Genomic DNA, 13166 nt, shown 5'->3' on the forward strand with positions numbered 1-13166 from the left:
GGAGTAGTGTCCAGTGGAAAGTAAGGGAATTTTGCCTGTGGACCTTTACAGGAACTGCTTCGAAAAGGAGAAAACCATCGAAAACTCATTAAAGATAAGCCGGATATAAACATCAAAAGGCCTTTCGTTTCACTTAAAGAGATCGCGCTATTTTGTGTTCCGTTATTATAATATCATACTCAGAGTAGAAAAAAATACAAAATACATTTGCACCTAAATTTGATGATCCTCTGTGATTTGGTATAGATACGTATTGTTTTTTTTCTGTTGCTTGAGTGCATGTTGTATAGGTGCAAACTATTCAAATGTTTCCTATGTGTATTTGGGTGTGTGTGTCATTGTTTGATTTGTTTGTATTACTACGTTCTTCTTCCTTTCCAAAGCGGGATCTGGAGCATGCGACCGCGGTCTCAATTTGGAACTAACACTGTATTCCTTCACTGTCATACTGAGAAATTAGAAAAGGGTGATAGTGCTGAGCATGTGTATTTGATTGATCACAAATTAACAATACTGCAGTGAGGGGTACAATGAAAGCTTTTAAAACTTCTTTGTTTTGTTATTTTCGCGGTTTGATTAAAGTAAAGAAATATTAAATTTTTGCTCAGTTAGTTTAAAAAAAAGATATTGATATGCAAAACTGTTTAGAGAAAGGGGTGGTGCACCTAAAATATGCAACACGTTACCAAAAACAATAGGGAACAGTGGGTTAACTACATGAGTGTGGCGTATGCTGACTTTTTTTTTTTTGTAGGTGTAATAATCAGCGCGTTTGCCTTCCATGCAAAAGGTCTCGGGTTCGATTCCTGACATGGTTGATATGAAATACTTATTTAAAAGGGCGTTTTTACACTTTAAAAATTTATAGTCCCTGGACTGGTACCTGAAGCTTAAGACTGATCATCTTACTTTCATGTAATAAAAATGATCAAGATACGCTGCGATTGGTGTGCCGATGCAGTGCCCTATGCACCGTTAGGTGTGGAAAGGAAATGATGATGATTATTATCATTTTAGATAAAATATTGTACATGTAATATTTGACCTCTTAGTGTTATGATCAGCGCGTTCCTTTCATGCGAAAGGTCAAGGATTTAATCTCCGCAATTGTGACATGAAATATTAAAAAAAAAGTTTTTATAGCGCAATATAGTATTGAATAGGCACCGTAATACTAAAACTCTTCAACCTCACGAATGAATCATCTATACTAGATCTAGGCACTGTTATTGATACCTATACCAATGCAGTGCTCTATGGACTATAAGATACTGAAAAGTGAATGATGATGAATATGAATACTTAACTAAAAATATTCACGCCGGTTAAATATATGATAAAAAAAATAAACCTCTATAAACTTGCTGACGAATCACCTGCTTGCAACTGAGCGTAGGTATTATTTTTATAAACGTGAGAAAATTAATTTACTTTATTATTTGAATTATTCTAAGAATTTTCCACCCTGTGATTAGTCATTTTGACTGGTTACGGAACGGATGGTCTGTTTAAGTAAAAGTCTCATTCAACAAAAAATAATTTATTTGTAAATACGTACTACTTTGGTAAATCAAATAAACTACTTACACAAATAGTGAAGTAGAATGTATTCTTAAATTTTATTCACATTTACGCATCTTTTCAGCTTGCGCTAAAATTTCCGCATCCTTAGATATTGTCGAAAAGGTTGCTCGATCGACCAAACTGACGGACTTTTTCAAAGTAGAGGAATTCGTGGCTGACGCGGTACCAATAGGCTTTTTACTTTTGATGTATGACTTTCTATAGAAATCTAGAAACAAGTAGAAAAACATTACACTGCTTAGTATGGAGAAGTGCGTGACGATCTTCGAATGCCCGCAGTTGGAGACTGACAGGAGGCACATGTAACCGAAAATGAGGACGAACTGCACCTGTAACAAGAGGAGTTGGCGTTGTAAAACTTTAATTATGAAATATGGTGAAAACATAACTAATGACGGATCTTATTAACACTTTGAGTACATAGAATTTCCCTGTGCCCGGCCCATTTTTGTGAAATTTCATACTTTGTGAAGGGTTTTTTAAAAGTGTCATAATTATGAAAATACTGGGTTAAATCAATGGAAACTTCTTAGATTTATTTGAAATAATTAAATAAGTAATATTTGTTGATTGATTGATTGATTTGGTGTTTATTTTGTAGAACTCCATATTTAAACTTATAATTAGAAATCAAACACTGATTTGAGTCTACTAAACACGTTATTTTATTTTTACAAATGTAAACATGTAAAAATAAAAACTTCGTGACAATTGTTTCGCCTTATTAAGGCATTTTCAAACTAAATCTAGCGTTTCCTGAATCAAATGCTGACCTAAGAGTAGATTTTCTTTGACCTGTATTTTCCCTAGTACAAAGGCCCAATATGTATCTTGGAGCCATTTCATGAAGGGATTTGAATACTGTCCAGCAAAGCTTATATTTTATTCTCTCTGGGCTTTTTAAGCAGTGTAAATCTCGAAGATGTTGTGAGATGTGAGAATATATTTTTAGTCCCGTAATAAGCGTTGCTGCTGCATTGAAAACAGATTGAAGTTTGTTAGTTTAATATTTGGGGAGAATTGCGTATATTCCATTACAGTAATCTAGATGCGAAACAACATAAGCATTTATCAGAGCTTCAGTTGCGTCTATAGGATAATTTCTCCGCACGGATTTGATTTGTCGGAGATGGAAGAAACCAGCACCAGTTATCAACAATGGAGTGCGGCTAGGAATAGCAGGCGTTACATTCAACTGTGTGAAGGCTTCTGTGGATATTCTTCTCTACGGAGGCGAATCGAGGCACCTCACTAGGGCTTAAAACAGCAAAATACTGAGTTTTGAGAGTAGGTGTCTTAGGAGAATTTTGGGTATTCGATGGTTTGACTTTGTAAGAAATGAAGTAATAAGAGAACGGACGCAGCAAACTCCGATGACAACTATCATCAAGCAGAGGCGATACGATTCACTGGGTCACATACTACGTATTTATTCATATTTTTTTCCATTATAAAAATAGTGTGACCTAACTGGGGTATGCCTCTTAAAAGCCTCAACCAGCCTTGCTAAGGCTTCAGGTTTTCGACGCCCTGGACGTTCGCTGCTGACTGTTCGTCGGCAGTTCATGTCAGAACTACGGGACGCGAACCTGATTTGAGAGGATGCACAGGAGCTGGCAGCCGACAGAGATGCCCGGAGGATCTTCGTGGACAGCATATGCTCTATATAGGAGCGGACTTGGAATGATGATGATTATAATGACAAAACGTCAACAATATTTTGTTTATCTATGTGAAAAAATAAGCAATTGATCATTTGGACTGCGTTAAAATTTCAGTATGAAGACGTGACGTGCGACGACGGAATATATATTTTCAAGAAACGATGTTCTTCTGGGCTTACTATGTTTTGTGTTCTCAGCGCATCCTTTTTTTTACATCAGCCCATAACAACCCAGAAACACGGCGAGTTAACTAAATCATAGTAAAACATTTAATGAATTTACCAATTGGATAACAGTAATGTATTTTTTCCACCAGATATACTTCTGATAAGCTGGCCCCATGGCTGCTATCATGTAGTACGCGTACATGATAACATGGACCATGGAGTTGATGAGGCCGACGATGGTTCCATTTTCTCCTGGAACGTACTTCGGGAATACCCACGAGAAGAACATGATCATAGAGTGATGGTATACGTGCAGGAACGTGATCTGCCTGTTTTTCTTCCGGAGAACGAAGAAAATAGTGTCCAGCAACTCCGTGATCTTTGCTAAATGGTACCACCATGCTCCATTGGTGAACTAAAAAATAAAACATGTTTGTGTAAATGGCAAAAATAAGCTTCGAGTAAAACTTGTGTTCTTATATTTTATCGAAATGTTTCTATTTCAGGGTAATTTAAAATGCTTTGTAAAAAAAAATCTGAAAGGAAGTGGAAATCAAGTTGTGACAGAGTGAATTTCGAACCTTGGATTTTTGATCAGTGACCCGAACTCACTCACACTACCACGCCACTGTTCAATATGACTGATCTAGCGTTTCTTTAATTATTTTTTTCGTATTTTAATGAAAATTTTCCAGTGATTGAAACATTTTCACAAATAAATATAATTTTTTTTACCTATTCGACCTACACCATTGTTTAAACATGTTTCAAATTTTCGAAGTAGGGAAAAGAAAATTATGGCCACCCAGTTCGTATCAATTGTAAAAATTATGATTTTTTTTCTTTTAGCAACAATGCAATATACTATGCCAAATATTATTTATTCATTTAACTACAGTAAAATATTTTATTTATTAAATATTCTACATATCATATATATACACCACAACAGGCCAGGAGGTCCAATCACAGTGGTGAATTACATCACAGAACACCCAGGTTGGAGAAAAATTGCATTTAATTTTTGTGTTTTTATGGAAATCGAATCCGAAACCTTCCGTGTGTTAGTAAAGCGTCTTGACCACTTTACCATGGAGGCCGCTTGGCCGTCGTTATGCATTAATTTTTATTTTTTTTAATGTTATTCGCCAAAAAACCTTGTAAAATGTATTCCTTGGCACGGGATTTTCCAGTGAAGAATACGTTATAACCAAATCATGTACATTTTTTATCAATGAAATTACTTAATTAAAAATATTAAGATAAAATCTACCTTGCTTAAAAATATTTATTTATACATTTAGACTTCATTACTTTGACGCCATTTTTTAAAATGTCGGTTGTTTGAAAAAATAAATTATTAGTTTGTGATTTTATACCTTTAAAAAATATTTATCTTCGTACGTCCAATAAAGTCAAATTTACCCCATGCAATTCTGCCAGTGTTTGCCCCAAGCTTCCCAACATTGAGTCATACTTGGCCAGAGCGAAATTGTATGTACGTTAAATACCTAAAGCGCTTAGTCCGTTTCGGTGGAATCGCGGCCTTAAGTACAAATAAGTGGGAGTGTACTAAGTATTTTTGATTATACATAACATGCTAGATGTTAAGGTGGTATTACTGATTACCACGATTAACACCTCGCTAAAACTTTATACAGTACATTCCTAGCTAACAACACACTGCAGGTAACTTCATGCATCACGATTTTAGTTACTAAAACACCCGCTAGGGGGATCGCTAGGTACCATAATGTGTATACCGCAGACTGATGCTAACTTCACAGAACACAATTTTAGTTAGTAAAAAACCCGCCAGGTAGCGCTGAGCATTACACGTTTGCAGTGCACAATAGGGTATTATCACGTTTTTTTTTATTTTGCAAAAAAATAGAAAAAAAATTACAATGGTAACTGTATAGTTTTTATTTTTTTATGTCCACGCGTTAATTTTTCAGAGCGGTTTAAAAACGTATACTTGGAATTGGCGCCAAAACGACCATTCGGATGCCGAATGGGCTTGTGACGTCACGCGTTACGAATCTAACTGACCGTTCAAACAAATTCATACGAATTTGTATGGCCTACGTGTTGTTTTACACTGTTTTAACTAATTAACGCGCATAAAATGTCTTTAGTTATAAGATGCAAGTGGTGTTTAGTTCTGATGTGCACAAACACTACGGTGAAGACGCCAAATAAAGCTTTTTTGGCCATTCCTAGTACCTAATGAAAAATGCGGAAAAATGATTGAACGCATTTGAACGTTATGAAACGAGGTATTAAAAAAACAAACCACTATACTTTCTTCCGTAGGTCTTGTTCAGTACAAAATACTAAATTTAATGATGTAGACTATAATAATTGACTAACAGTAGGTACCTACTGAAATTAGCACTTTTAAAGCTTGACAGGTACTACAATACTAAAATAGTTTATTCTTTAAACGTTATCGTTTATATTTGTATTACATTTCTGTACTTATGTTACTAAGTTTAATTTGTAGAACTGTTGGTTTTTTAAATAAATAAAAAATAAAATTACTTAAAAATTATTTATTTGTGAAATTTATTGCATTTACAAAATGGCAACTGATCTTGAGATGCTGGACAGTCTTCACACTTGCAGGAATCTATTATTTCCTAGACTTCATCGCAAATCAACGACACCGAGTACGCTTTGGTTCTAACTTTATGTTCTGGGGTGACTCGACTTTTTATCATTCAAATATCACCCGTCCGTTTTACTTGAATGTAACCTATGGCATTGTCTCCGTAATTTTCTCTAGCTTGATATATTAATAGGTAAGTAAATCACATTTAATAAAAAAAAGGCATTAACACGCACTCGAGCAATAGAGATGTTTACAATCAATAGTATTTTATGGATTATGTTGTGTCAAAGTCACGTTTCTTCCCTTTTGCATTAAATGTACGCAAAACAATATATTTATTGTACATGCAAATAATACAACTATTTAAATGAATACATTCTGGAAGCAAACATTATATATTTCCTTACCTTGCGGCCATTACATTTCTTTACTCAGAACTTAAAAAGTTTGTATTGGGTGAGAAAAAAAACCCATCATGATTATATCTATTTCGGGCAAGTTATCGGTTTTGCCTTGTAAAAAACCAATGTCACTCATAATGCTATAGATGTTTATAAATGAAAACAAAAAAAAGCTAAGGAAAAGACGAAATTTAACTATAAAAACAAATAAAAAGCCACAAGCCTCCCGCGTCGGTAGTATCTCAGTATGAGATTTGAGTGAACGTAGGATACATAAGTCACGCGTGACGTCATCAATCCTTTTGGCCAGTTACGGGCCGTTTTATTTCTATCAAACTTTAAATAGGAAATTATAAATGAAAACATTTGTTTCAGATTTTTAAAGTAAAATCGTCGCAATCGTAAAAATATTCTTTAAATACTGAATACATTTAAAATCATATCCCCAGTTTATGAAAATACCCTATTGAGTGAGCGTGGTGATGTGTGGATTTGGCTAGGATTCAACGCTGATGCAGGAGTAGCACACATTTTTACAAGGGATTCGAGAACATTTATTTCTTGACAATTGCTCGGAGAGTCAGGGCTTAGAGGCTTAATTCACTAAAGCGCTATTATACAAAATGTAATATGATAAATACTGTATTTAAAAGTCTAAAAACTTACCAAAGCTCTATTTTGTAGCGATTGGGGTATTCCTTGGCTGCAAGATGTTGAAAATAACGATTTCAGGGGAAAACCTATCCGTAATCCCTAAAAAATATCAAAATCATACGTTATAACTTCGTTCTAAAAAAACGCATTAAATAATATCTGGATACATGTTTGAGACGAAGTGTGTAGGTGCAAAACTTAAATTAATTTTCATTGCAAGAATCCTGGACGAGTATTTTTAATCTAAATGGTTACTCTAATAGCCCCGCCACACTATGCTCCTTGCGCTGCTCATGCCCATGCCCCTCGCGCTGCCGCCCTCTTGCGCGATGTTGCCCTCTCCGCCCTCTCCGCCCACACACTGCTCTACTCGCGCAATTAATCGCGACGTTCCGCACCTGTCATTCGTCTTTCTATACAATGGACGATGAAACTGTGGCAGCGTGCGCGCTATGCATTTTTAGTGCAGATAATTTTATCAATGTATATTAATATAGAATAATGAAATGTTTTTATGATTTTTCATTTCCTTTTTTAATTACTATAAAATAAAAAAGTACCTTATAGTCTTTAACAGAAAATTTTCTTTTCTCTTTCTTATATAACACAAAAATATTATATCTGTCTATTTATTATAGGAGCAAAAATTCATAAACATTTCTTGTATACCCACGAACAGGCCATGCCTTTGTAGGATTTTTGTTTACTATTTTTACAGTTAATATGTATATCATTAATATGTATTTCATTTAAATGTAATTATCCTTTATTTTTTTAATAGGTACTTTGTTTCACCTCTTCTGCATATTATAAAAAAAAATTACAAAAAATAGTAAAAAAAAATGTCATACAAAGAAATATACATCATTTAAAAATGACGTGCGCGTCTTGTGTGAGCGCTCTATGCGTACTGCGACCGCGCGATTATGTGGCCCCACTCGCGCTCATATTGCCGGCCCTTTGAATCGCGCTCAAAAACCGATAAAATAGGGAGCGATGGGCACGACGAGGAGCATGACGAGCGGCATGACGAGTAATGTTGCCACACTACGTCTCTGCCTCCTTTCCTCGCTACTTCCCATGCCACTCGTCGAGTGTGTGGCAGGCCCATAAGAAAGAATCATGAGAAAGGATACCAAATGGGGATAAGTCCGCCTCGTAGTGTAGTGGTTGACGCATTTGCTTACCGTACCCTGGTACTGGGATCGATTCCTGGGAAGATAGCAGTGGCGTACGATGATTTTATTTACAAATAAGCTTTAAAAAAATATAAATTATTTGTACCTACATAGTAGGTATATAATAATATGTAAGTTATGTATACTATAAATTGTTTTTTTTCTGTGGTTCTGTGTGATACAACAACTCTCATCTATGAAATCAACGCAAAAGACGTAACTTAGTGATATATTATATTGTGTAGCTATATTTTCCATTAATTTAACACATAACTTATATAAAAGTTTAAAAATAATAGCACAATGAATTCAGTCAGTATACCGTATTCTCATTACGGTTGAAATGTCAACTGGCTGATTTGTTCTAGAAATGAATCATGCTTAAAACGGACGCGTTGAGCACATGTGTTGCGAGTCATATGTGAAAACTTTTATCTCAAAGAAAAATAGTCCTTAATAAATAATGTTTGAAATACTGTTTTCCAAATCGAGAATCTTCAAACAATTTTTGTAATCAGCAAGTTTACTTTAGAAACAAAATCCCGCCAATGGGTTTAAGATACTCAAAATATAGTACCCTTATTTGTATGAAGAAATAAGCTGATCTAATCGGCTAGTTCCTTGGCTCATTGCAGACGCGTTTTATCAATATTTTTATTTATATTTGGAGAAAAATACAAATGGTGGTAATGATTTATAAGAAATACTAATTATTTGTTTGTTTTTGGGTAAATAAAGTAATCGTTAAACATTATTATAAATAGTTAAATATAATGGTAAGCTGCTCATAATCGCTTCTATCACGGTTCGTCCCTGGAAGACAGATATGAAGTTTTGATTTGAAGGTGGTTTTACACCAAAAAATATTTTCCGAAGCAGTGTTTTCCAACATGTTTCCAACAGAATTTAAAAATACATAAAAATATATTATGTTCTTTTCGCTATCATGAACGAAGAAAGTGTATTTATGTTCTATGACAATTCGGGGGTTAAGGGTCATAAGGGCGAAACTACAAAAACACAGTTTTGAGATAAAAGATAAAACAGTTTTCAAAAAATAATACTGTCTTTTAAGGGTAACAAATAAAGAAAATAAAAAATACAGTTAATAGAGCATAAAATGTTTTAGAGACAAAAATATGAAACTACGCTTTCGTCTATATGACCCTAACTTGCGCTTAAATTAGTAAATTAACAAAATGATGTAAAAGGTGTTTTATTCTTCTGACTTTAAACAAAACGCTTCATTTGTAGTTTCACACAAATTTATCTAGGTAACTACTTATCGGATGAGTTTCATCTTTTTGTCACTAACAGGATATTTTGTTTGGATATCAGATTAGTACTTAACACAAAACAGCATTTTTTGTAGTTTCGCCCTTATGACCCTAAGCCCCCGAATGAATTATACCTATTTTAAAACTTTACATTTAAAACTATGTTTAATAATTTTTAAAATAAATGAGATGAAAAAATCTATCAAAATATACCGTGTAAAAGGTAAAAAGAATGTTAGTTAAATGAAAAAAAAAGTAAAAATAAAGATACCACTTATTTATAAAACCAAGTTTAAAATATTATCTTACCATCCAAACCAAGAAAACTGAAAATAAAACTTGTACACCATTATAAAATATCATAACTTTTCTCAACTCCATTGCTGGTCTATTTTTCATTATTGTAGGCCCTATCTTTAATACGAAGGCTAAATAAGCTATGATAATCATAATCATAGTTATAGGACTGCCCATTAAGATCCATTCGTCTACTTCTGGACCTGAAGAAAGAAACAAATAATTTAATTAGGTACATATTTCTGATAACACTGTTTGGCAATAAGTTGTTTTAATATACAATTTATTTGCTTGGATTTATGAGTCTGTGGCCGTTGGCGGGGAGCCGGTGGCGGTGCCCGGAGCCAGCAGCCCATGGCGGCGCACATGAGAGCGACGATGCGCGCCACACCGATATACCGAATTGGCTCCACGTTATTCTCTACCAGGCCCGACCAGTTAATGAGGGCCCCGATACAAAGTAGGATCATTCCGTAAAGGTCGCTGCAACTGTCGTGTCTCGTCTAATGACTTTGTAGGGTTCATAGTCCATAGTCAATGACAATTAGTTCACCTAAAATAGACTAATGACCGACGATGCAATGTCATAATTTATTTTTCATTATAATAGTAGTGTTAAAAATGTTTATTTTTCGTACAAATATTCAATGTTTACATTAAACGATATAGTATTGGTGGGAAAACGAATTCCCACGTGGATGCGCAACGAGAAATTGCAGGGAGCGAAGCCCTAGGGCTTCTACGATATTATTTAGCGGAAGGGACTGTATTTTAATTTTAATGAAATAAGTGAATATCCTCGATATGCGGTATGCAGTGTCAATCGGTCACAAGCCCAACGAATGAGATGGATTAGGAATAGATGCCACTAACCTGGTTTGTTCTTGATGGAATTGCGGTGGTCCGACAAGTCAATTGCGAACGGCATCAACACTAAGACAGGCCCCCGATCTGGAGATGAATACTGGTGGTTGGTGGAAACAAAGTCTATGATGCGGCACACGTTCAACAAAATAAACGTGCGATTCACTACACGAGTCTTATTGTGGCGGATGATCAAATTATACTAAGGTGGGAAGTGAACAGTGGTCGTGAGTAAAAAGGATGTTGAAGTTGTGACCATATTTTAACAATGCATACCCACATAATTCGCAACCAAGTATACTTACTAAGTCCCTTTTGTAAGTCCTTGTGAATTTCACTAATTGATTGCATTATATACGACATTTTGAGTTTCCAATCCAAATTAAGTGCCCACTGAAAATTAAATTAAGATTGATTACCAAAACCTGCTTAAACTATTTTAAAAATCGAAGCGGAAGTAGTTTCAAACCTTCGTATTAGGTAATTAAAAATGTATGAAATTATCATTGACAGCATTTTATGTGTTATACATATCGACCAACAAGTTCTTTCATATTTAATATACGATGTATGCAAAGCTGGGGAATTTTATTAGGTATCCTCGACAACGTATACCTACCCTGCTACATAAAGGCATGAGAACGTGACATTTAGAGCAATATTTAGAATTCCATAGAAATTTACCATTCTGTTTCCTAACCAATTTGTTTTTGGAATTCTTTTTGTAAAAAAATAAACTCATGGCGATGCAATGCGACATTGAGACCCAACACTCATTTAAGGTGTCAGTTTTACATCAATCTGGTTGTTTTCAGATTAATCTTCTGTGCGGACGGACACTGGCAAAGGGTGTCTCCTTGCCAGGGAAAGGCTGGTGCCATTCATATTCAATATTATGCCGAGATTTTTTTTTTCAAAGAAAAAAGAAATTTTGAGGGCCATTTTCAACGAGTTATTTTTACTCAGATCAAATATTTCGTGTCAACCATGTCGGGAATTGAACGCACTGACCACTACACCACGAGGTCGGCAAAGCTCGTTGGCTGATCTCAGATAAAACTCCTGAAAAGGGAAATTGAGTGGACAAAACTCCTCTTAGTAATAAATTAATTGACGTATTTGACTCCTGATACGGTATACTTAGTATAAAATATTTAAATTATAACAAGAAATTGTAACGAGATTTGATCAGTTAACAATAATTTCCGCCATTTTCTAACCTATGTTACCCGACCTTTAAACATAAAAAAAGTTTTCCGACGTTTTCACATTTCAATATTGTTTATCTTCTTTTTTGGGTTATTTCGTATTTGTTTAGCTGAATAAAGTTTTTATTCGTTCAAATTTAATCAAGTTTCGTTTTATGATCTCCTAATTACAATAATTTTATTCAACGATGTGTAAAAAGTTATAAAATTTATTCCAATCTTTCCGTTTTGATGAAACGTTTTTTTTAAACATTTCATCTGTTATCTCATCCCAATTAGGCATTTCATCCTGATGCTGCAAAAGCAACCAAAAATTAAAAATAAATCGGTCTCCAATAAAATGTACAACCTACTTCAATTGTTCACGAGGACAGTTAGCTATTAAGAAATGTATAATGGAGGTGGGATGAACATGGATTGATGAGTGGATTAGGCTAAATATGTAGAAATATGATTTTATATATAGTGTCTTTTTATTTTATTTTATAGCTTATATTCGTGAGTTTTATGTGTTTTTATTGGAGGTTGGGCTTATCCAGAGACCTATATACGTATAATGAGTTAGAAACTACTTTGAATATATCTTCTCTTCAAGACCGTCGAAATAAATCCGACCTTATAGTCATATCTAAAATTCTCAACTCACTCTTTGATGCGCCTGAACTACTGAGCTTAATAAAATTAAATATCCCAACTAGAAACCTCAGACAAAACTTACTCTTTCATACCGATAACCATAGAACTAACTATGGTTTTCATTCCCCTATGCCCAGAATTCTAAGGTCTGCCAACAAACATACCAGTCTTGATTTCTTTGATAACAAGTTGTATTTTTTCAAACGATTACTGAATCAAATTCAATTATAAACACCTCTCTCCCGCTTCCACTCCCACAAAGTCCACTATAAACCATTGAGTCTTTCTAATTTTGTTATAATAATTTTCTATGTATAAATGTGTCCATAAAAATGCCCATTGGGCGTATATATAAATAAATAAAAAATAAATAAATTATATGTATTCGAGATTATGATTTAGTTATGTTTTAAAAGGCATGTTTCAAAATTATACAAAATGTCTCCCTCGGCACGGGAGGGAACATTATCTTTAATGTAAAAAAAGTAACACATTAATTGTAAAATTAACGAATAAATAAATAAATCAATAATAATAATCATGGTTTTTTAGAATCACAATTTCATTATCTACTACATACATACTTAGGTAATAGAGTTCTCTGGATTATGTCTAGTCTACC

General features: G+C 34.3%; 1 protein-coding gene across 1 annotated transcript; it reads right to left on the reverse strand.

Annotated features, from left to right (window-relative positions):
• Positions 1–1524: 1524 nt before the first annotated feature.
• On the reverse strand, positions 1525–10898 carry LOC148285688 (very long chain fatty acid elongase 7-like). Its single transcript, XM_088237290.1, has 5 exons — positions 10710–10898; positions 9849–10039; positions 7097–7183; positions 3531–3830; positions 1525–1913 (listed from the first exon to the last, which is right to left on the reverse strand). The coding sequence occupies exons 1-5, from the start codon at positions 10762–10764 to the stop codon at positions 1620–1622; spliced, it is 927 nt and encodes a 308-aa protein (XP_088093416.1). The 5' UTR covers positions 10765–10898; the 3' UTR covers positions 1525–1619.
• Positions 10899–13166: the final 2268 nt, after the last annotated feature.

The sequence above is a fragment of the Micrasema longulum genome, unplaced genomic scaffold (genome assembly GCF_059751315.1).
Source record: "Micrasema longulum isolate JH-2025_06_02 unplaced genomic scaffold, ASM5975131v1 h1tg000013l, whole genome shotgun sequence".
NCBI classification, from domain to species: Eukaryota; Metazoa; Arthropoda; class Insecta; order Trichoptera; family Brachycentridae; genus Micrasema; species Micrasema longulum.